Source organism: Anguilla anguilla, chromosome 19 (genome assembly GCF_013347855.1).
Source record: "Anguilla anguilla isolate fAngAng1 chromosome 19, fAngAng1.pri, whole genome shotgun sequence".
Classification (NCBI taxonomy): Eukaryota; Metazoa; Chordata; class Actinopteri; order Anguilliformes; family Anguillidae; genus Anguilla; species Anguilla anguilla.
Genome location: NC_049219.1, coordinates 8,282,115 through 8,307,097, shown reverse-complemented (window position 1 = coordinate 8,307,097; position 24,983 = coordinate 8,282,115). Strand labels below are relative to the sequence as shown.

General features: G+C 42.4%; 1 protein-coding gene and 1 long non-coding RNA gene across 36 annotated transcripts in view; one reads left to right on the top strand and one right to left on the bottom strand.

Moving 5' to 3' along the window:
* The first annotated feature begins 242 nt into the window (after window positions 1–242).
* On the top strand, window positions 243–23,254 carry LOC118219327. 5 transcript variants are annotated; one of them, XR_004763698.1, is made up of 5 exons: window positions 243–257; window positions 3,097–3,296; window positions 12,134–12,301; window positions 21,339–21,431; window positions 22,024–23,254. It is a non-coding gene; the product is annotated as an uncharacterized LOC118219327 (long non-coding RNA). The 5 variants fall into 5 exon arrangements; XR_004763696.1 differs by lacking the exon at window positions 243–257 and adding an exon at window positions 395–427; XR_004763695.1 differs by lacking the exon at window positions 243–257 and having other exon boundaries at window positions 2,852–3,296.
* LOC118219299 (troponin T, cardiac muscle-like) overlaps window positions 1,584–24,983 on the bottom strand; it is an 84,730-nt gene continuing 61,330 nt past the window's right edge. The window contains exons 1-25 of one of the 31 annotated variants that reach the window (XM_035402382.1): window positions 14,560–14,628; window positions 12,215–12,281; window positions 11,930–11,937; window positions 11,809–11,832; window positions 11,612–11,638; window positions 11,298–11,321; window positions 11,115–11,141; window positions 10,884–10,907; window positions 10,723–10,746; window positions 10,491–10,514; window positions 10,360–10,383; window positions 10,238–10,261; window positions 9,981–10,001; window positions 9,866–9,886; window positions 8,227–8,241; window positions 6,400–6,411; window positions 6,282–6,303; window positions 5,985–6,045; window positions 5,359–5,475; window positions 5,198–5,275; window positions 4,807–4,920; window positions 4,394–4,506; window positions 4,210–4,300; window positions 3,615–3,655; window positions 1,584–1,768 (exon numbers count right to left, since the gene is read on the bottom strand). In XM_035402382.1, coding sequence (XP_035258273.1) covers window positions 1,723–1,768; window positions 3,615–3,655; window positions 4,210–4,300; window positions 4,394–4,506; window positions 4,807–4,920; window positions 5,198–5,275; window positions 5,359–5,475; window positions 5,985–6,045; window positions 6,282–6,303; window positions 6,400–6,411; window positions 8,227–8,241; window positions 9,866–9,886; window positions 9,981–10,001; window positions 10,238–10,261; window positions 10,360–10,383; window positions 10,491–10,514; window positions 10,723–10,746; window positions 10,884–10,907; window positions 11,115–11,141; window positions 11,298–11,321; window positions 11,612–11,638; window positions 11,809–11,832; window positions 11,930–11,937; window positions 12,215–12,261 — 1,029 coding nt within the window. In that variant the 5' untranslated portion in view covers window positions 12,262–12,281; window positions 14,560–14,628 and the 3' untranslated portion in view covers window positions 1,584–1,722. Of the gene's footprint in view, window positions 1,769–3,304; window positions 3,343–3,614; window positions 3,656–4,209; window positions 4,301–4,393; window positions 4,507–4,806; window positions 4,921–5,197; window positions 5,276–5,358; window positions 5,476–5,984; window positions 6,046–6,281; window positions 6,304–6,399; window positions 6,412–8,226; window positions 8,242–9,865; window positions 9,887–9,980; window positions 10,002–10,237; window positions 10,262–10,359; window positions 10,384–10,490; window positions 10,515–10,722; window positions 10,747–10,883; window positions 10,908–11,114; window positions 11,142–11,297; window positions 11,322–11,611; window positions 11,639–11,808; window positions 11,833–11,929; window positions 11,938–12,214; window positions 12,282–14,559; window positions 14,629–24,983 lie in introns of those variants that run through there. The other 30 variants (XM_035402383.1, XM_035402386.1, XM_035402393.1 and 27 more) reach the window with 30 other exon arrangements.

Genomic DNA, 24,983 nt, shown 5'->3' with positions numbered 1-24,983 from the left:
CAAAGTATAGGCCGCAGACTTTAATACGCTCTCTGATAGGCTAGGTATATTTGGCCTCCAAAAACGTGTGCTCGCGATTGGGTGTAAGCAAGTGCCCCCTCCGTGGACAAATTCATGTACTGTTTGTTTCTAGAGTTAACAGTACCTTAGCACAGTGTCTCTCAACCACACCTGATTCAAATGAATGAGCAGGGAGACATCTAAAACATGCAGGGCAGCGGGTCCCCAGGACCAGGGTTGAGAGACACTGTGCTAAGGTACTGTTAATTCTAAAAACAAACAGTACATGAATTTGTCCACGGAGGGGGCACTTGCTTACACCGTCTTTGCCTCCACCGTCCCTCTCCTCCCGAGAATGGGAGGCGCGAGGTAGCTTTCGCTAACGTAGGCTAACCAGGACCAGGGTTGAGAAACACTGCCTTAGCAGGTATGTTGCTCTTGTGTCCAGCCTGAAATGTCTGCCTTTTGTTTTAATTATGTACACAAGGACGTTCCATGTCCTCCATCCACAGAACTTATAGGGTCAACGGTAGTACTCAGCTGTACTTTAAACCTCAAGTTTGAACCCCTAGACCAGCGTTTCCCAACCGTTGTGCCGTCAGGCGAGGTCAGGTGTGCCATGTGAAAAATCCTTTAGAAATTTTTTTTTATGTTAAAATGAATTTTAAAAAAACTTAAACGAACAAATCCCATTCACAAAAGCCAAAATAAATGTCATTAACATGCATAATCGCTTAATTAAAACCCCAAAAGAACATTTAGGCCTACTGTTGGCACGTCACATCAATGTAAGTACATCGCTCGCGGTTTTTTTCTGTCGGCGTGGTGTGCCATGAGATTCTGTAAATTTGGAATGTGTACTGCGGGAAAAAAAGGTTGGGAAACGCTGCCCTAGACTACAGAACTTCACGTCAACTGGAATACCTATCCAAATTTGTGGAATAAAGATGAACAGTTCCAGTTACATTGAATTTCTGTGGTCTAGGAATTCCAGAGAAGCACTCAACTGATCCAGAGTTCTCTGCCCTGGATGTATAGCGCACAGTGACCTAACCTACACCAGCTGTGGTGTAGTTTGTACAGTACCAGCTCATCCAAATGTGGTGGGTACTGTTACACCTGGTGGAAAATTAATAGAATGCATCTTGAGAAATATGCTGAAGAAAAGTCAAGTCTCCAATTATAAATAATATACAGTAATGCCTGCAGGAAGGGGTTGTGCTCAAGAATAATATTAGCAAGTATTGATAATTGTCACAAGCGGAGGTAGTGCTCTTGGACAGCACAGATATGATTCCAAAATGAGAGTTCACTTCAATAATCACATCCTGACCAAAAATATGTATAACTGACTGAAAGACTAAATTCACAATTATGAATGGATAGTTAAATCTCTCCTCTGTACGGCCTTTACAGTGTAATGAAGTACTCAGCCTTGGAGCGACAGAGTCAATATTCCTCAGTCAATAGAAGTATTTTGTGAAGTATCGGGCATGATACATTAATGAAATGCTAAAGGGCCAGCAAAACATCAATAGCAGGTCGCAATTCGACATGCGTTCACTAAAAACGCAGGCAGCTCAGCCAATGCAGGGATTCATTTATTGTTTGAACACACGATGAAGCGAAAATAAGTCACGTCCTCCCATCGCCGCCGTTTAACTGAACAACCTCGCGTCTTCCGTCCTCCGAAACCTTCGTCTGCCACCCGCTGCCGACTCTTTACCTCAGCCGGCCCCCCACCTTGCCCTTGCCGCGACCTTTGGCGCTGAAAAGAAGAAAGAAAGAAAAAAAACGTGCAAATCAAATCGGATCTTGATACACAAATACACCTGAGATGTATTGTCATGGCCAGCAGGTGTCACTATAATCCAGCATGTTAGCCTATGGCAAAGTAACGTTCCAGGTGGACTGTGTAGAACTAAATGCCTTACAGGCGTCACAGTGTAGGGGGTTTACCCCCTTTCAGAGTTGCTCTGCCATTTTGAAATATAAAATGGCTTCTTGTATACACCACCGGCCACTGTGTTCAGGGTGTGTTTTGGACCCTTCGTGGGAGAGCATTTTTTCGTCTCCTGCTGCAGTTTCGGACGACGTCCTGCACGGCAGGGCTGTTCCCGGAAACTACTTACGGTGTGGGCGTGGCGCTTCCTGAAGGTGGGTGGGAGGGCGGGGAGGGGAGCCCCGCCCTCCTCTGACGTAATGGGCGGATGGAGCGAGGCGGAGACACAACGACACACAAACACGAGACAAGGCTCCGGCACAGCGGCGGATGGAACTACGGGGAGGGAGCAGGGACTGACCGGGAATAGGATGACCACGTCCGCCGCACAAACATGTCCCTGTAGCGCTATTACAACTGTACTGCTGCACTGTGCGGAGTTAATTCAGTTTCTAGGGACATCTGATGCATGATATAATGGTGAATCTAACTTTGGTGACGAATTGTAAGCATGTCCAATGGAGGGATTTGTTCTGGAGTATTTAAAGACCCTGGGAAATCACTCTTCTCTTGCAACCTACTCATTAAGCTCCAAAATAGATCAGGACCATGGTCATCCCAACCCTAGGGGGGCAGTGTTCTAGATGAAGAGGGAGAGGGAGAGGCCATGTGACGGATCAGCTGAATTAGGATGCTGCGGCAGCATCCCGGCTTTCTGCTGTCTCCCTGCCTGCTGATTGGAGCAGGCTTGGTCACATCAGCTCACTCAGGTCATGTGATATTAAAGGGCCTGGAAAGAGGTTCTGGGCTGCACACACCTCCAGCAGGTATCCATAACAACAAGAAACTGATTCAACCTGACCAATGAATGGTGTACAACGCTGGCAAAGCCATTCCAGACTGGACAAATTATGCAAGCAGACTGTGACTTGGTTATGTAAGAAATTAATATGGAACCATTACCTTTTCTGGCAGAACATGTCAGCCGCACATCACATGTAAACAATATGCGTGCTGCAACGGCGGCAATTCATTTCATCACTGGTATCAATTTTTATTTAAAAAATTGTTTCTGGGGTGCCCAGATGTGACAGAAACAGCTGCTTCACTGGTTCTTAGTTTGCACTTAACTAAGTTTCTGCTTTCTATTTCAGGACCAGGGCTGGAGAGCCTCCTGTCTTAACTGCTGAAGAACTAAGCTGGAGGAAGTGGCTTTTGAGACCTGCTTAAAAGTCCTGTTTGGCCCAGAGTCAGGTGGGACGGGCACCCCGACCGATCTGAGACGCCAGCCCGCACTGAGCGCGCTCAGTCCAGGCCCTTTAACACAGGGAGGATTCCGCCAGCACGGCGCCAGGTACATACCTTTTGTGATCGTTGACCCGAGCCAGAAGCTGAGCGATCTGTAAAGGGACAACACACACACACAAACGGAGGCTTCCCTGAGCGACAGCGTTTTCAGCCAATCCTGTCCTGCCCTGGCAGGAGGGGGGCGGGCCCGTGGTCCTAGCAAGTACCCGTCACCTGTCACCTCCCACACCTGGCCCTGAGTGTGGCCACGCAGCGACTGACCGACCGACCGACTGACCGACCGACCGACCGACCGACCGACTGACCAACCGACCGCGCACTTGCACAGCAGAGGCCACACCCCTCAAGCCACACCCTTACTTACAACTTCTGCTGCTCAACGATTCGGGTTTGGAGCACGTTCATCTGAAACCCAAGCCACAGTTTTAGACAGGCCTGTCCAGTCAGTTAAGGTTAGCTTGGAGAAGTGCTGGATTTCTGATTGGTGCTGGAATCTCCAGTATTAATTTTAAATATCTTTAATTGAGGCAAACTCACTTTCAAAATGGTGAAAGGTGAAAACACAAGTTAAAATTGGCATGTATAGCTCACACATTTCAAAATGGCCCTGAAAAATGTCCAAGTACAATATCCAGATATTATCCAGAACATGGATAGGTTAAGAACTAAACATTTAAATCAACAGTAAGGTCTTCTGTCTGTGGTTTAGAATTAATGACACTTTTAAGAGGTGTAAGAATTTTAAGAGGTGATTTAACACTTAATAACGCTTGCCATTGAATTGCCTCATAATTGCCAGAACAGATACGTAGCATAAGTCCTTTTTCCTATTTAATGTGCTATCAGCTCATTGGGTGTTCATAAAAAAATCTCAGGTCAGTACATCTACTGTAGCCACAGTAACGGCAATGGTGGTGTTGTACAAGGTAACCATGGCGATGGGCTGGAGTGGTACATACGTCGTATTTCTGTCTCTTCAGTTTTTCGCCGAGGTCAAACTTCTCTGCCTCAAGCTCCATCATCCACTGCCACAGCTCATTGGCCTTCTCCCTGTAGGAGGTCACATGATCAAAAGAGCATGCTCAGTGGAAAAATGAGTTTTAAAAAAATGTGCGCGTGCGAAACACTGCGACAACCGCGTACTTCAGCTTGTCCTCGTTCAGGTGGTCGATGTTAAGAGGCTTCCGTCTCTCGGCCAGAATCTTCTTCTTCTTCTCTCTCTCCGTCTGCTTCTTGGCTCCCTTCCGACCCTCGCCCTGCCAACATGAAAAAGAATTGCATGCGCACGCCGACAAACAAAGCAAAATGGCAGGTCACATAGGGAAGGCAGCAACTCTAGATGAGCTGAATGGCCTGCTCTCCTCATTGTGTATTCTTATGTTCTAGATGGGCTGAATGGCCTGTTCTCCTCAGTATGTATTCTTATGTTCTAGATGGGCTGAATGGCCTGTTCTCCTTAGTATGTATATCTATGTACTTATGTTCTAAGTGGGCTGAATGGCCTTTTGTTCTTATTCGAGGCGCTCTAATTGGTCGAGGATCAGATGCGATCTTACCTTCTGCTGGATGCCGGCGTACTGCTGGGTCATGTTGGTCAGGGCCTTCTTCTTCTTGGCGTCGTCGTCGTGCTTCTTGCGATGTTCCTCTTGCTCCTTTCTCTCCTTCTCCTCCTGCCGGAGGGAAAACAGCCATTACCCACACCTCTGTGCGCCGTTGCCAGGCAATGGCCGTGTTTTAGGTCCGTCAAAGCAATGTGCTCTTTAGTCTGGATCCAGTACAAATCCATCCATAACTTTGACTCAAGAGTAGAATGAGAGAAATTTGGGCTAATGTTGAGGTAAGCTTTGGGCTTAACTTTGGGCTAAGAAATGGACCACAAAACACTTCCTGTGTGCTGTAGATGCACTTCCTGTGTCACGGCAGGGCGAGAGCAGGGGTCTGACGTACCGCCAGCCGGGCCTGTCGTTCCTTCTCCCTCTCCGCGCGGATTCTCTGCTGCTCCGACCGCTCTGCCCGCCGTTTCTCCTGCACGAGCGCAACACGACACCGTCCGTCACGCTCCCACCCACAATTCACCGCTCTCCCACTGGCCCTCTCCATTAACTTACGATCCTGCTGACGAGAGCCAGCAGCTCTTCCTCGTCCTTCTTCCTCTGGACGAAGTGGGCCTCGATCAGGGACTGAAGCTCCTGGAGATCCTTATCCTGCCTCTTCCTGTGGATGTCCTGGCAGACGGTGAATAGACAGCATCATACACACAACCTCCTAAAACCCCTATACCAGATACAAAGACCCCATAAAACCCCTACACCAGACACAAAGACCCCATAAAACCCCTACACCAGATACAAAGACCCCATAAAACCCTGACACCAGATACAAAGACCACATAAAAGCCCTACACCAGACACAAAGTCCCCATAAAACTCCTATACCAGACACAAAGTCCTCATAAAACTCAGATACCAGACATAACGTCCCCATAACACTCATATACCATACACAATGTCCCGATAAATCTCATTCTAAACATGAAGTCCCCATAAAACCCCTACACCAGCCACAAAGTACTCATAAAACTCAGATACCAGACACGAAGTCCCCAAAAAGCTCAAAGGCCCATCATCGAAGTTCCTCACACAAATCTACGTAAGACACAGATATCACATGCATGTACCCAAAAGCCAGTAGTACAAAAAAGAAGATTTGATAGAATAAAAGTGTTCCCACTCACATCAAAGTCCACTTTGTCTCCTTCTGGGATTTTAGGTGGGGCGATATTTGGCACGAACATCCTGCAAAAATCAGAATGCATAAATATTACTTTCAGAATGCCTGTACTGCTTAAATGACTTTTCAATGCATTTCACAAACTGAAACGCATATAATTATTTATTCATCGCATGTCAGCTAAATAATTCCAACAAACACGGCTGAAATTATGAAATTTCAACCAATTGTAATTATGAAATAAAATTCAAACTTCCATTTCACACACAAATTGGTTTGAAAGGGACACTTATGTACTTACTTCGGTTTTGGCCTGGATTCATCTGCCAAGACATGGCAATGTAAGTTTAATGAGTTTTGTGCTTCAAATTATGAAAGAATTTGGTCAACATCATCTTCAGATTTAAATGTATACGTACCTTCGGTCGGTTCTGTAAGTCGACAGGGTGGAAGTGGAATTTTTTGTGGAATTGAATTAAAAGCAAAAAAAAGCATTAATTAAAACCCATTTTAATTACAGGTTAACATAACATTGCTATTCGCCTGTAGTTTCTCCATCAGCTGGAGCTATCATTGCAGGAAAGAGAAATAGATGATTGTTGAAAGAAAAGCGTGAATTCAAGCACTGTAAATTCACTTCTCGTGATTGCAAGAGAAGTCACACTTCTGCTGAGCAATAACACACAAAAAGGTGAATTGTGATATTGTGGTCAAACCTGCACAGGTGAAGATTATCCTTTTTGAGAGGGCTTTTGCGATTTCATTTTTGAGCGGTTAAGTCCAGGCAATTATCGAAAGCTGGTAGTAGCAGAGCAGGGCGCACCTATGCAGGCGGCTAAATGCAGTCAGACGGCTAGCTGCTACTTTAGCGCAGTGAAATAGCGTATAACAGCCTGTGTTCTGTTCTTTAGCGCAGTGAGATAGCGTATAACAGCCTGTGTTCTGTTCTTTAGCGCAGTGAGATAGCGTATAGCAGCCTGTGTTCTGTTCTTTAGCGCAGTGAGATAGCGTATAACAGCCTGTGTTCTGTTCTTTAGCGCAGTGAGATAGCGTATAACAGCCTGTGTTCTGTTCTTTAGCGCAGTGAGATAGCGTATAACAGCCTGTGCTCTGTTGGAGTAAGTGAGATAGCATATAACAGCCTGTGCTCTGTTCTTTAGCGCAGTGAGATAGCGTATAACAGCCTGTGTTCTGTTCTTTAGCGCAGTGAGATAGCGTATAACAGCCTGTGTTCTGTTCTTTAGCGCAGTGAGATAGCGTATAACAGCCTGTGCTCTGTTGGAGTAAGTGAGATAGCATATAACAGCCTGTGCTCTGTTGGAGTAAGTGAGATAGCATATAACAGCCTGTGCTCTGTTGGAGTAAGTGAGATAGCATATAACAGCCTGTGCTTTGTTGGAGTAGTAAGATAGCGTATAACAGCCTGTGCTCTGTTGGAGTAAGTGAGATAGCACATAACAGCCTGTGCTCTGTTGGAGTAAGTGAGATAGCATATAACAGCCTGTGCTCTGTTGGAGTAAGTGAGATAGCACATAACAGCCTGTGCTCTGTTGGAGTAAGTGAGATAGCATATAACAGCCTGTGCTTTGTTGGAGTGGTGAGATAACGTATAACAGCCTGTGCTCTGTTGGAGTAAGTGAGATAGCATATAACAGCCTTTGCTTTGTTGGAGTAGTGAGATAACGTATAACAGCCTGTGCTCTGTCGGAGTAAGTGATGCTCAGTGGGTTTGTAATTGGCCACAGCATCTGAGAACACTCGCTTAGACAGGCCTGCGTTTCTGAGGTCGACTGATTTAAAATGGATGTGACCCCTGGATCTGTTACACTGACTCCATTGCTGTTGTGGATTACGAAACATGGGGGTTGGGCCAGGGGTGAGTGGGAGTGGCCAGAGAAGAGGAAGGGTAGACCGTACCAATCAAACACCTATTTATCCGTAAGAATTCACTACCACAGATGGAATTTCCACTTTGAAACAAACAATTCTTCTCTCATTTCTGAATGTAACAACTGAAATGACAGACAGGGATCATATAGAATTATGCCTTCTGGTTACTTCGAACACTTTGACAATACGATGTCATATTTACATCTAAAACAATACAGACGACCCTGTTATCTCTTCCAATGAGAATCAGAATTGAAAGCAGGGACTCTACTGAAATATATATTCCTGAACAGCCCAAAGCCCAAACCTTAGTTTTGACAGTAAAATGACAAGAGAAGCAAAGCGGTGAAGATTACCTTTGGCTTCAGGCACTGCGCGTGACAGAGTCAGCGTAACGAGGCAAGAGACAGCAAGAGAGTTATTGCATTCAGTGACTGTCCCAAGCTAAAACTCTTCACAACACCGGGGATAATAAACTAGAGATAACACAGCTGGGATGTCACCAACTTGCAGATAAGAGAAAAGAGTTCCACCAATCAGGGAGCAAGGTGGTGGTTGGTAACAAGAACAATGGTTGAAGGTGATTGATGGACACTGTCTCCTGGATACCCATTACAGGCATTTGGCAGACGCTCTTATCCAGAGCGACGTACAACAAAGTGTATAACCATAACCAGGAACAAGTATGACGAAAACCCTAGAGAGAATACCCACCGACACCAATCATCATCTGCATTGTTGAATGGGTTTGTTACCGACGTATGCTCTGATTGGTGGAGATGCTCTCTTTCTTTCTATGTTTAAGGTGATGCCAAAACGTTTATAGTGTTCTGTCTATGTCTTTGGTGATGCTACAAAAACTGTCCTACCCCTATTTTATTACCCCTGTGTAACACTAGGAATTCACAGGTGTTACGAAAGGCAAGTGGTTTTCCAAACTGGCACTGTGTTGTGCTGCTGTCAGAAAATTCATATTCATTTAACAAGTAACTCAGTACAAATCACACTTTTTAACATTTTTATCCATACAATAAATAAGCTAATTTTTTGTTTTCATTGATAATAAATACACATTCTATAATTTCCCAATCAATTGGGCATATGAACAGCCCTTTATAAGAAACATATCAATGTTTTTATTATAATTCTTATTATAATGGGAGCGCAGTAAAATGTGTTCCTAATAGCAGCTGATTACACAGTGACAATCTAAGATAGCACACAACTGCATATCAGTTTCATAAATACGTTAATCAAGAAAACATACATGCAAAATGAAATTCTATTAGTGTTGCCCAATCATAAAAAAGCAACATACATGCATATACATATGCACATCACGTGAACAAACATCAAATTGTGGAAATACATCAAGGATTACATTCAGTAACAAAGCATGTATGGAATGTATGGAACTAATAATTAATGACACAACAGCAATCATTAAAAAACCATGTGTTGACAGCAATACTTTAACTGGTAAAGTGCAACCATTAAGCATGAAACTGATACAATTAGTAGCATGTGGCTTGGTTCATTTATTTATTTTTAACCATTCCTTAAATGGACAAATTTTAATCTATTATATATTATCATATACTATCCCTTTGTATTTGTCAGCAACTTATATATACAATAAATCAAGCTATATTTTATAATTGGCTGAATGGACAGTAGCAGGCCTATGTAAATGAAATCTACTGCTCATGGTGGACCTGTGCATGAACAGCACAGTAGCAACGACAAAATGCGGACAATGCGTTGAACTTAACTCATATTTTCAGCTTTTTCATTTCTATTTTGAAAAAGACCACCACCCCTATTGATCTTCATGCTTTAAAATTAAATTCCAATAAAGTCCAAGATTATTCTTCAAAAAATTAATCCATTCATAAAAAGAAATTATGATATAGTCCTATTAAACATTTGATGTAAAGTGCAACGACATGCACATTCTGACCGTTAACACGAATTTACTTTCAGCCAAAGAATTACCTTCCTCCTGAGCGGGAGTTTCTAGCATGAACATGAGATGAATTAGTGCATAAATACAGCCACCGCTAGGAATCTCTCATTCATGATCTGAAAATAAACTACAATAATGTTTTACCTTCATCGGCCGGGGGCATCTCTACATGAACAAATCATGAGAGGAATTAATTAAAAGGAAGCCTACACCTTTTTAATTAAAGCCTTCAGATCTTTAAATCTGGAAATGAGCCTACTTATAGTGTGAGCATTATAACAACTCAATAAAACGTTTACATTTTACATTGCATTAGCCTACGTTACAATAGCTTAGCAGAAGTTATTTTCCTGAGTGACTTTACAGAGCTGGACGCACACAGATCTACTAGAAAAGTTTACCTTGATCATCCACAGGAGCCTCCTCTAGGCAAACATGAGATACGCAAGTTAAAACGTGGCTCATTTTTTAAATCCATTTTTAAAAAGTGCGTCGAGACGTCGACAGACATTCAGAGCTTTACCTGATTCCTCAGCAGGGGCGGCCGCTGTATGAAGACAAGAGAAGGTTCATTAAAGAGTAGCCTGTAGCCATAAGTCAGATTAGGACAGGTGAGACACTTCATATGATACTGAAATATAAACAGACCCTTACCTTCTTCCTCGACAGGGGCCTTCTCTGACACGTGGGCATGAGATAAATAGATTAGCAAATACAGCCATTAGCAATAGCTCTTTTCATTGGAAAATGAACAATAAATGAGATCTTAACATCTTTTGCTGTGAAGAGAGTGTGGCTCAAATATTCCAAATTTAAAAGTAGCCATAAATGAGATTAAGGCAGGTCAGATTCTTTATATGAAAATGAAATATAAACCGAAGCTTACCTTCTTCCTCAGCAGGGGCCTCCTCTGATATGGGATCATAAGATTAACTGGTTAGCAAGCACAGCCCTTAGCAGTAGCTCTTTTCATTGGAAAATGAACAACGAATTTGAGTAAAGAGAGTGTGGTCCAAATTTCAAAGTCAGACATAGCAGAGCCTTTACCTGGTTCCTCTTCTGGGGCCACCTCTAATGCGTGAACATAAGATTAATTCGCAAAAATAGCAATTAGAGATAACCTTTTGTACTTGAGAATAAGCCATACAAAATGGTCTTACCTTCTTATTAATTTAGTATGCTCAATGCATTACATATAAAATAATCAAATAGTCAAATAAAATAATGGCATGAGGCATGCAAATTGCAACATTCACGCACATGCATTCAAAGCTTTACCTTCTACGGCAGGGGCAGGCTCTAGCTCTAGCATATGAACAGGAGATTTAATTGGTTAGCAGATACAGCCAATGGCGTGAGACCTGGCCTGTGAATACTGAATGAAGATTGTATACTTTGGTCTGTACGGTATGTAATATAAAAGTGTAATATAAACAGATTCACATCTGCCAAACACCTTACCTTCCTCCTCCACAGGGGCTTCATCTATGTGAACACGAGAACAATCAGTCAGTGTGTATGCAGCTATCAGGAAAACAATCACCTTTAGGTCAGTGAAAAGATCAAACATTTAACTGTTTAAAATGGCCTTACAGTCCTCATTTTATTTATATATAGATACATAAGCACTCACTCACTCACACACTCACACACGCACACAGGCACACAGGCACACATCCACATCCATCCACACACACACACACACACACACACAAAGTAATCGAAGCAAAATGCTAATACAAACTTCATTCATCCACCCGCAGCAGTATGTTTACCTTCCAGTGCCGGGGCCACCTCCACCTCTGACATGTAAACGAGACATGAATCAGCAAATTAGTTTCAGTCTCAATCTATGCACGGAAAACTTACACCATGAAACAGGGACTTTTACCTCCTGCATTCACCGTTTACAATGTAATGGCATGCAGAGGACAGACCTTCACACACAGTCAAATTCTTCCAAAGACGGTACCTTCTGCTTCTTCAGGGGCAACCTCTAGCATGTGAACATGAGATTCATTAGTGACTGAACTTAGCGAAAGGCTTAATGACTTAATTAACGATCTGAGCAGAAAGCATGCAGTCGTTCTTACCATCCTCCCTTCATCACGAATGTGCAAATCAGGTGAAAAAATAGAGAGGGGACAGATGAGGAATTAAAGCATGAACTAATGCCATTGTGTGCTGTCCAGCAAACAGATATTATATTTACACATGTACATAAATGAATTGAACACTTTGTTACTGGTCCCTCATAAGTAATTTCACAAAACATAAACAAATGTTTATTTCCACAGCCATAAACAAGCATAAGACCTGTTTTGTCACCACCGATGACATCAGTGACACACAAAGTATCAGAAGAGAGAAGTACTCACTGCACTTCAGCCACCACCTCCTCCACGACTTCCTCTGAGTCAGCCATGTCTGCAAGCAAACTGAGCACTGCGGAGAATTACAGCAGTGTGAGTTACATCACCCATACACACACACTCACTCACTCACTCACTCACTCACTCACTCACGCATACACACACACTCACACACGCACTCACACACGCCCATGCATGCACGCACACCTTCCCCAAATTGTTTAATTAATTTCAGGTTAAACTTAATACAAAAAAAGCACTGATTGTATAGCAGAAAATCAATGAGCTGGGGGACCAGTAGTCCACCCATTGAACTCTATGAGCTGGGGGACCAGTAGTCCACCCATTGAACTCTATGAGCTGGGGGACCAGTAGTCCACCTATTGAAATCAATGGACTGTAGGACCAGTAGTGGAGTCTACAGTTTGGCAAGCTTGATCAGTGAGCATGAAAATTAAACAGAAAGAAACAAGCATCGTTTTTGTAAGTCAAAGGACAGATATTGTTTGAACTGAGTCCCCAATCTCTGAAGAACAAATCTGAACACTCTTGTAAAGCATATTTACATAGAGAAAAGTGTTCAATTAAATAGTTTTATATTCTACAATGCTTATATTTAGAGGCTGTAAATTCAAATAAATTCCAGTGGGAATTAAAATAAATCTTTCAACTATGCTGCAATATTATTTTCAGTTTGTAAAATAGCCGCAGCGTACAGTGTGTGACAGGGCTATTTTTAAGAACGATAAACCGCAGTTTGGAACAGGTGTGAAACTCTCCTACGAACAATGGCCGTCCCCTCGGACAGTAAATCATGCCACGTCATATCTCCCCACCAGGGCTAATTTTGACCGCGCCGTTTGGCTGTAATACAGACGCTGTCCGACAGGAAACGTTGGCAGAACACAGTTCACACAAATGGAATGTTCTGCACGCAGGTTATTTAGTTAAAACGGAGTCACGTTTTTTACAAGAGAACACGCACAAGAATATGTGAAGATGAGAGAAGGGCATTCAACTCACCAAGGCCTTAATTCTGGTCTGTGTGCAACAGACACCGAGATTTGTCAAACAGTTGCCGAACTCTTTGAAGAGTAGGTTTTTTGGAATGTTTTTTCTTTTCAACATTCACAGTGTTCTAGAACTCCGTTGCTTTCAATTGCCAGCAGTGCTTGTGACATCAGCATTAGAATGTTCAGTTAAGAATGTTATGTTTGTGATCTCACACTATAAAGGGTTCGTTGACACTACATCTGATTGCCAGAGCAGATAAATTTGAAATATAAGACAAATATAAAAATAGACAGTAACACAACTCTAAACAATCAAATAAGATTTAAACAAAATGATAATAATAATAATATTTATGATGTTTCCTCATAATGAACAAATGAATGTATTTTGTCATTCACTGTCAGCACTGCCAATATAATTTGCCGATGCAGTATCCACAGTAAGAATCAACATACTAGCTAACACTGCCATTTATCCCTTCCTGCTCAAGTTTTTCTTGTTTGTTAATTTTATGAAACCGGAAGAGGTTTTGATCCAATTAAATGTATTTTAAGTATTTTTACACTCTCTCTTTCTTTCGCTCTCTCTCCCTCTCTCAATGACCTTAGACATCAATCTGTCACAGACTGACAGTGTACATTGAAACTTTCTGTCCCTGTGACATGATTTGAGGTTCTTTGATCTTTGACAGAGTTCTTTGATGAAGACGCATCCATTTGGGTGTAAGAATGTGACAGGTGATGTAGGAAATAGACAAGTGAGTCACAAGAAACAACACAGAACAATCTATAAGAAAGCTGGAATGAATAACAACAACCACCTGTCTCCTGGACCCTTATTGTGGAGTGCCCTTGGTCGGTCCACAAATAATTCACAGCTGATCAAAAGTATTTGAGCAGGGTGTTAAATGTGTTGCTTTTAATACATAAGCTTACCCTTACACCATATAAAAGGCTATGGCTAAAGTAAGCATGCCAATGGGGAAATACTGCCATTTAACGGCAGTATTTTAATTTAAATTTATATTTCACTAATTTAAAACCAGCATAAGCTGAAAAGCTCAATCCATACAAACATCATAATTAGGGACATCATTTCTGTCAAACAAAAACTTTTAAAAAGTGAAAAAAGAAAAACCCAAAGTTTCCTAAAGAAACTTTTTTTGTGTGTGGGATTATGTGGCAAATGCGGTCATCGCTTTCACCATATTGCAGATTATTTTGTGTGCCACTCAAATTCCCTGGCAGAGATTCCGCAGGTTAAGGTGAAACCTTGTAATATGGAAGGCATGCACTCCCCCAATTAAACAGAACAGGGATCGTTATCACCAGTCCTACCTGAAAGCTTGTGGAAGAGGCAGTGACTCTTTGAGCTGTAGAATTCACACTTGCCCTACTCCTCCACCAAACCTCACATAATACATCCCTTCCTACTCACGTGACCCTTCTGTTCTGCAATTGGTCAGTGTGGAAAATCGCTTTTGTCTATTGTTAGACTGGAATACACATTCAGGTCTTCAGTGAGTCTCCTTCCAGTCGCTATAAAAAACTGAATCCCCAGGGTAAACATTTCACGGTGCAGGTGACTAAACAGAAAGGACATGCAGATCTTGCGTGGAAAGAAATGGTACATGACTTGAATGTCACAAACATATCTGACCCTAAAACAGGCACTTCAGAGTCACAGTGCAGGTAATAGCAAAATAAGTGATATTCAGACAACAATAGCACTGACTTTTTCACCAATTTTACCCTTTTATTCTTTCTTTTGGTATTATTGATGTCTATATACACATTACATGTTTATATTGATAAAATGTGTAAAATTATCTCTCTTTTTGTGCTCGATTCAGCATTTGACTGAATCAAAATTTATTTGGAGTATCCAAATCCCACAGACATAACATAAAAAACCATGAGACAAATTTTAGGTATATAACCATTTATTCCTCTGAAAGAGTCAATGATATAATGCTGAAGTAACATTGGTCTTGTATGAAGCTATCCCCACAAGTACACATACCCAGAATGGGAAGACAATAACTGTCGGAAATTCAATTCACATCACTTGACGCCTGTACAACACACAAAGATGTCTTAATAAAAGGGATGTGAATGCGCTACAATTCAAATGGTCCAATCACACCTGAACTAAATGAGCAACTAATTACTTAGGCTTTTAGAGTCATTGTCAGGACTGGGAACTGTTTTGCTTAGCAAGTGTTGAGCAAGCTGTGTTGAGTAGTCCTTTTTCCTTTTAATTTCTTAGAAGTAGAATTAATCCAATTTCGACAAGTTATTAAAAGAATTGTGGCATAAATGTTTAGACAAAGCTTGTAGAGTATACTGGGTTACCGGTTGTATATCAGTTACGCTGGAATTTCAAGGGCTGCACGTGCTGGCGATTAGTTTCATATTCTTTGACTAAGGATAACGGTCATCACTCGTTTCTATGACAGCGCGCAGCTCGTATTTTCATTGCTGTTGTGCTTCCCGGCAGGGTAAAGAGATGCGCGCATTCCATTCCATTGAAATACTTTCGTTTTGGTTTCCATAAAATCATCCTTTGCGGTCGCTAGCGTCGCCGAACACGTTCGTATGTTCGCTGAAGTGAAGCCAACGTCGCGAAGTGGAACTAGTCCTGTATTCGCTGAGCAGCAAAGCATAGTTCCCGTTTGGAAATTCGGAATGTGTAGCGGTCAAACCGGAGCCTTTCCTGAAAAGAAACGCAGTAACAACATCCATTACACCGGAATAAATGTTAGCAAAAACAAACAGAATAAATTTCTATTTGTAACAAATTCGTATTGTCCGTGAATAAATACAACATCCAAGTAATGTAATAACATGTGTACATCAAACCGGAAACATGCAAATATAAATAATAACATTTACCGGAGCATTGTTTAAGCATCAAAAGCATTATGAAGCTGACAGCGTTTTTACTGGAGGAAGCACAAATATGCTAGTATCGCAGGGCAAAAGGTTGGGGCCAATTCTATTTATATTTAAACCGTTCATGAAATAAATTCAGCCCATCAGTTGAAAAAAAACATTGAAGAATATTGTGGCCATTTTTAAAATCACGACTTATTAAAAATCACGATTTGTTCCCTTATTTCCCAATGTCCCAGATTGACGGAATTAAAATGGACTTGACTTCAGTCCTTCTTGTGCATGGGGGGAGAGAGATGTCTTCTCACAGAGGTCCAGAAGACATTGCGGATTCACAAAACACAAAAGAATGTGAGCGGCTGTCAGGGAAAAATAAAAAGCTTATTTATCCTGACCTCTCACTTTGTGTGTTTGCTAAGTCTGTTGGGTGCTAAATTCTTTCACTATGAGCCAGAGCTCAAAGCAAGAGCTGTGAATTGACCTTTTGTGCCCATTCCCTGTGCGTGCGCGTGAGCGTGTGCATGCATGTATGTGTGCAAGCGGGCGTGCATTTGTGTGTGTGCGTGCGTGTCGGTGTATGCGTATGACTGCATGTGTGCATGTGTGTGTATGTGCATACATGTGGCGTGCGTGTGCGTGTACGTATATGTGCGCCAGGTATCCGCAGGTGCTGCCTCATGGAGCAGTGGCATGCACCTTGAGGTCTGGACGATCATTGGCTGCTCGGCTGTTATTTGTCCTTCACTTTAAGTTATTTCAACTGGCCGGGGACCAGGTTACCGGGGGCGTGTCTGTGGGGTTACCGGGGGCGTGTCTGTGGGGTTACCGAGGGCGTGTCTGTGGGGTTACCGGGGGCGTGTCTGTGGGGTTACCGAGGGCGTGTCTGCGGGGTTACCGGGGGCGTGTCTGTGGGGTTACCGAGGGTGTGTCTATGCGGTTACTATGTTGTGTCTGTGGGGCTACGATGTTACGTCTGTGGGATTTCCAGTGGACGTGTCTGCGGGGTTACCGGGGGCGTGTCTGTCAGACTGATTTAGAGCTCTGCTCAGTGCTTAACACTTTTTGCTTGAGCTTTGCTGGGGCCGGGCTAAAGCTGAGGTCCTATCCAGAGGACGGGATGGTAGGGATCAGGCCGAGTCTGTGCTGGGACTTGAATTTCCCCGGGCGGGAGAGAGAGGGTTCGTACCGTTTTACCCGCGGTGCCTTGGCCTCCCCGCTCCCCGCTCCCCCCCGCATTCTCCACTTGGGGCTGTAATGTCCTGCTAATCTCGCCCCGCGCTCGCCCGTAATGTGACAATCGGACAGCTGCGCTGGGGGGGGCAAGCCGGAATCCAGGTGGGAGGGCACGGCATGTGCGGCCCGGGCCCTGCTGGGCTTCTCTGCGCCGCGGCTCAAGGTCACGGCTGTGCTGCCCACTTAAATATAGAGCAGCTCGTGCACCAGGGCACATCCCACCCAAAACCCTGGTGTCACCTTTGACCCCTCACTTGCCTTCGAACCCCAAATCAACTTTATCACAAAAAAATGCATTTTTTCCATCTCCAAAACGTTGCGCAACTCTCGCCCTCGAAGACGCCAAAAAGCGTCTACCAGGCAAAACACTCCAAAAACTGCAACGTGTCCAGAACACAACTGCCAGAGTATTCACACCAGAATATCTAGCCTACGATCTAAAACTGCCAAATAATACACACAACAGTTTGGCACAATTATTTGTTGCCATGTCTAATGAGCCACTTGTATTGCTTGTAATTTATGCTATAAATTCGTATAACTAATTCTTCCTGAAAATGAAATTTTACGTAATTTTACTAATTTTCCAGATTATTATTTTTTTTCTTTCTTAAATTCAATGGTGAGGTTAAAATTTTGCGGAAAGCGCTACCCGTGTGTCCCCTTTATTCGAATAAATACGGTTTGAACAACCGTGACGCAATATTTGTATTTATGAAAGTACTTATGGGATTTGTAGTCCATAAGTAGTTGTAATTGCTGAATCGGATCTGGCGTTGGACTTCATTTCCCGAAAAAGCCATTGTCGAAACGCCATGCGGTGCCGTCTGAAACTTGTAAATATTTTCACCCAAAAGCAGTGCGCGACCGAAAGGTAGGTTCATTTTTTTTCGCACCGAAGTTTACGTATAATGATGGCCAGTTAACTTGAACTTTATTTGGAAATACACTTCGCGTTGATGTCCGATAATGTCCATACATTTAACCCAACAGTTTGCATCAATAAATGAACAAGCTAGCGAGCTGTGTGGATAACATTAGCTAGATAGCAAACAAGCTAGCTAACGTAAGCAAACCAGTTGTAAGCAGCCATGCCACTCCCCTCCTGTTAACATGGCTAATATTTAATGCTTCTCCTCACGTCGTGAAGTATCATGTCTCTATGATAAAGTACCGTTATACTCCATCATTTAATTTAAGATTTAATTTATTTTTATTTATTTGTGTTGCTTAAATAATTCTGTCGTTATAAGCCACTGTCAGTTTAGCTAACTAAACCTGATGGGAGGCATGTTTGCTTTCTCTGACTGTCCCTCAAATTTATATCAATTGTATAGCGGTCGTGTTTACAGTGATCCACTTCAGTTAGCAGCAGTAGCTAGCTTGTTGCCTTGGCTGAATTGATTGGTCTGACATTTTTGTTACTACAGCTTACAGTAAACTTGCAGATTGGCAGGTAAATGTAATATCTTTCGTGTCAGGCGTTATTCCGTCTTAATGTTCCAGACTTTATTATTACTGTGGTCATATATACAGTAAGTACTGTACGTATAGTCAGTGGTTAAATCGGGTTTTCTAAGGAGGGGGAGCCCTTGTTTACATATTACCGTCAATGATCAACGTCTTTCAAAGCATCTTTATTTACATCTCACAGCATCTTACGCCACATTTACATCTCACACCACTTATGTATATCTCATGCCATCAGTTCACATATTAGCTTTACAGTCATTTCATTTTAATTCATGAGGTTCCAAATAGGGCTGAAAGCATGTTTCTCCTGTCTTTCCTGTCTCTCTCTACAAGCTGTATGGTCTGCTGACCTCCTGGTCATGACCCACTTCTTCACTTCCAAACCTCTAATGGTGGACCCACTATGTTGATAAACATTAGGCAGGAAACATTCTCTACCTTCAGCTGAGTGCGCAAAGTGGTGAGACAACAGTGTTCATGACAGAAAATCCTCGTTCACATTCGGCTGTGCTTAAAACCATTGTATCAGCTGCTTGTTTCAGTTTTAAGAGTCCCTCCCTGGGTAACATATCTGGATTCTGTTTAAAGTCTCTGAAGGCTTGCTTTACACTAGAGTAACTTATTTTGAAACAGTCACAGAGTTCTCTTACTTCGAGCTCTCCATAGTGCAATGGCACTGGAGTAGGCCAGGTTTTAGGTGAAAGCACGCTCAGCTTTTCAGAAAGTCCAAGTTCATCCTTGGGGACCATCCTTGAGATCATGCTGTTGCTCAGTTCATGGAAAAGCTTCTTAGGTTTTAGTGACTTTTTGCTTGGCATTTGTTTTAACCAACACCCCTTTAAAAGTGCCATTCTCAACAGCCTGAGAGGCAATTTGATAGTGTGGCCCTGGTGTCTCCTTCATAGCTGAAAAAACTTAAGCCTGCCTTTTTACCATATTGACAGCATCTGACAGACGGACATTTCTGTCCTGCAATAACTCTGACGAGTCTTTTAGCTCTTCTAAAGCATCAAACACAAGCCCAAGATTTTTAATAAAATCTGTGGAGGCCAGTTTTGCTGAGAGCCCTTCATACATGCATCTCTCAGCAGAGCTCCTCCTTTCATCTTTACCAGCACATGACCAATGTTGGTGCAAAGCACTGTACATGTTCCACACAGCTTCAGCAGTTCTGTAGGAAGAAGCCGCCCATCTCACATTTAACACACGGCCTATCTTGCGCAAATGTGCACCCACTGCTGATGCTGCTCGATCCAGCTCTCTGAGATTTTTAGGAGATTGACTATAGAAACAATACAGCTTGTCTAAGAAACTGGTAAAGTGGTTTGTTTCTACGCAGACCTTTACAGCATCTCCTACAGAAAGTTCTAACCAGAGACTGTAAAAAAATAGGTTCTAACGTGTGATTTAAACAGGTTAAACAGTGGAGCACTTATAACGAACAGAGAGAACACAATAGCATTAGTTAAACATGTTTTATGTTTTTGATTATGAAAAATTACTTATTCTACACATGACTTTGGGCTTTAATATTGTCTTTGTTTTCATTCCTATTCAGAATTACTGTTTTTTTTTTGTTTTGGTTTTTTAAGCAAAACGACCACACTTACCAAAAAAAAAAAAAAGAAATCTTTTAGGGTCCTCTTCCTCTTCATTGTTAAAATTGACTGTTCATTAAGCCTCTGAATGAATGAACAAAATGAGCTTAAGTTAAATAAAAACTGCCAGTTATCCAAGTTACTCAGATATATTCCACGTATTGTACAAACGTAAACTCATCGTGTTCCGAACAAAACACGGGGAAGCGGCCGCTTCCACAAGAAGTGAACGTCCGTTCAACGTTAGTTTTTCTCATGAGGAATGTGGCTTATAGTTTTAGGCTTTATGTGCGCTAACAGTTACTGGCTGCTAAAGTCGCTTCATTTCAGCTGATTTACACAGTTTCTGATGTGATGCCTGCCTGAGAAGCTAAAAACAGCCATGTCAGTCCACCAAGGCAACACACAGCTAATCCTGCTTAACAGAAAGCTTAGTAAATACACATAAAATGTTAGCTAACTCAGAATTGAACTTTTGAAACTTACCGAGGAGAAAAACTTTGACGGAATCGGAATGTTCAAGACGAATGCGATTAGCGCCATTACAAACTCTGTTTGCGTGATAGCGCGCGTTTGATGACGTCTGATAATTGTTACAAGCTCATTGTAATCAGCATGTATTTGTCAGCCTTTAAAAAATATACTTTAATGTTATGGTGGAGTTCGGATACTTGCTCTGCTGTAATGTCATTTTTTTCCAGCAGAGGGAGGCAAATCCTTCACCTGAACTCCACCATAGCATTAAAGTCGATTTTTTAAAGGCTTTTAAAGTGTAGCACCATACACTGATTCCACCTATGCAGTCCTTCCAACTCCCTTTAAACAAAGATGTCCATGCGTCTGTTGCATTTACATAATGTATGTTCATATGTAACAAATTTTGGTGATTTTAAGCATCCCCCCCTTTTTTCTCTCCAGCTTGTCTGCAGCCCAACGAGCTGATCAGGGTAGCACTGTGGCTGTCTAACAGATGGGCTGACCATGCAGGAAGTCCCCAGATGGAGGCACTGTGTAAGCATGAGTTTGGTTTTGTTTGTTTTTGTTTCTATGCACCACATTTGGTGTATATTAGTGCATTACTACTGCCAGTCTTACATACTGCTACCTTTCTGCAATCAAATGAGTTCATTTGATTGCGTAGTAGTATGGCGGACTGTCAGTAGTAATGCACTAATGGAGAGTGGGGCCCCTGTCAAAATTTTTTTTTTTTTTTACCTTCCGAAAATTTTGAATTTGCAAAAAAATATTATAACCCCCATGTTGTATTCTGGGAAATTCCGGGGGGCCAGATTGCCTGCCCGTCCACTCACACCACACACACACCTCCCCCACCCTTGGGGACCACCGACGTTGCTCAGGTGCAGTCTCGGGGACTCGAACCATCAACCTCTACCTCCTGAGGATCGGTTCAGCCCCCTACGCCACATACTCCTTCGCATTTATCGCTCATTTTTTTGTGCACTTACACAGCACAATGGACAAAAGCTGCGCAAACTGAAAAGGGGAAAGCAGGGATTGAACCGCTGACCTTGGTAGTGGAAAACGAGAACCATTCCTCTGCACCACTGTAACTTTGATGTTTTTTTTTTTTTTTTTCCTGAAGTGACATGAAGACAGTCAGACCTCAGAAGTAGAAACTGAAGGGACGAACCGGGATTCGAACCCTCAAGCTCAGCGTGCCAAGCATTGGACAATACCTTTATGCCACCATCGTGTTAGCGGTTGCGCGGCTGCAGCAGTGGCCTGATGATGAGACAACCCAAGTATAAGCGAAACAAAGACAAAGGGGGGCTCGAACCCCCAACCTCTGCGTCCGTAGGCAAAGACAATACCGTTGCGCCACCTTCTCTTCCGTGAATCGGCTGGCTCTTCTGTGGGTAGAAGAAGATGACACAACAGAAATATTTCCCAAAAAAAAAAAAAAAAGCTGGAACCCCCCCAGCCGTGGCTGGCTCAAATCTGCTGGGTGTGATGCAGTGACCGGAAGCTGATGAGAAACGCTACCGTTAATAAAATTATGCGGGACTTGAACCCTCAAGCTTCTGGTCCAGAGACCAAGTCACTAACCACTACACCACAGTGGTTTTGTTGTGTTGAAGGCTGATTCAGTAGATATAAGACTTTGATATCACAGAAACTTTGCCTTCATCTACTAACTGACCTGAAGGTGATGAACCTTTTTATCTATGTCTTACAGCTGGTTCTTAGAGCCACAGCAGAGAGGTGAGATAGGGGAAGAGCCAGACAGACAGAGCAGAGGGGGCATTGAACTTGCTACCTTGGGCTTCGTGGAACAGGGTACTCTGTCTTGTGCCACAAAACCCTTCAAGAGTTCCTAGGTGCTCATTAGTGAACTTAGTCTCAGACCCATCAGAAATAAACAGGAAGAGCTCAGCTTTGAATCACACAGATCCAATTAGGTGCTCTCCTAAAATGAACTCTAAGAAACTGTGGCAAAATATAAACTGACACCCTAACACATTTTGGCTTCTTTAAATAAAGCTTTTGATTCATTGAAGGAATTCTGATTCTGATCTTATAGGTGTGCATGAAAGTGATTAGTTGGTTATATTTTTTATGCCTTTGAATGTTTTCTTTCACAAGGATGAAAAATGAGATTTAATCTAGCCAGTAATGTACTATGGAGAACACTCATATTCTGTTTTTATAAACTGCAGTGGATATGTATTGGGGACAGGGCTTGTAAATGCATTTTATGTTCTTTTAAATAATGAAATGAATTGTGTTTTGGAATTTTATTCTGCAATTCCATTTCAGTCTTGAAAGTTGTGCTGCCATTGCTGAATAAAAATAATGCACAATAAGAACAGTGAGTTTCTGTTTCAGTAGATCTTTATTATCCCCAGAGGGCAACTTGTGTGCAGCATTAAAATCCACATACATTTGATAAACATACACAAAATCGACTTGTACATTGCAACATTTTTAAAATCGGATTTCCTCTGTTGTAATGCCATTTTCTGTCCAGCAGAGGGAGGCAAACTCCAAAGTGACGTACAATAAGTGCATAAAGAAGGTCATTGGAACAACTACAAAACACAGATCCAATAAGGCACAATACTCATTTTGTAACAGTTATTCATAGCCATGAACACATTAAGTCCAGTTCACACATTAAACATTACTCTGACCTAACGTCTGCTAAGTAAAACTAGGAGGCATGACAAGCTACAACATTAAGATAATGTTACAAAGTACAGTATAAGTGCTGGATGGCGGTACAGGTAACATGAAATTGGCAGAGGAGGTACATGTGTAGCATAAAAGAGGGGAATTTAAGTGATAAAAATTATCCCAGATTCATCCGAATGGCAGGGGTGCAAGTGGCCCTGTTTCCACAGAGCGGAGTGGTCGAGCTGGCGTGTAGGATTGAATCATGTCCTGTAAGTAGCCGGGGGCCGTCCTGTTGGCTGCAGGGTAGGCGAGGATCTGGACTTTGAACCTGGTCCTGGCAGCGACCGGTAGCCAGTGGAGTGAACTCAGCAGAGGAGTGACTTGGGAGAACTTGGGAAGGTTGAAGACGAGTCGGGGAGCAGCATCCTGAATCAGGGGACATATGAAGCCCAGCACCGATGCCTCCGAAGCACTCCGAGTCTGCTCAGCTCCTTTAAACCAGAAGGGACCAGTTAAAAGCGTTTAAAAATAAGATATTAATAATCAAACCAATGTATGTGAAATGCATTACATTACAATCTACAGTACAATCTACATATTAGGCTGTGTAATTTAGTTTTTAGTCACACACTAAACAGAGGTAAACCAGTGAAATGTGTGTGTGCGTCTGCTACCCTGGAAAAGTGAAGACTAATCTTAATCCTTAACATGCAGGTGATTTACAGCAATGTGCACACAAACACCCCGAAAATCAGTTTTAAACAATATTCTGATTAAGCGTCTGCATGGTTAAAAAAAACACGATTTATCTAATTCCTGGGTTTTACATGGATTCTTTTAATAATCATGTTAGGCCAATTAGTTGTGTTCAAAAATTACTAATTACTTTACACCGCTTTGCGTGATGCTTCAGCTTCTTCTTCTCTTTGTATGATTCTGGCATTTTCAACGCTTCCAGACTCACTACTTCCCTCTGCTGGTCGTTAAACCTCAACTGATCCTCAGATGCATCCGTGCACATATAGTCCAGTTACATACAAACAAATCCAACTTTCCTTTCAAATAGTTACTGCTTCTTCTGGTCTGAACCAAGCAAAGTTACAAAAAAAGAAACTCCTAATTCTGAAATAACGTTCAATACCATCTTACTTTCCTGTAGTTTACATTATAATAACTTGTTCAATCGTCGCAGCCATGCCACACTGTCATACCCACCTGGGTGTTTCCCTACCATCTTTAAACATCTATTAAACCCAAGTCCCTCAGACTTAATCTTGCTGATTTACCTGTACTGATTCTTTCCCCCCGCATAAAGATATACAAACAATACCCAGCTCAGTGCGTTTGGTGACCTTTCGCATGCGCAGTTTTAAAAGGCCGACATTTAAAGACGACTTTACTACGTTTACATGCGCACATATATAGAAA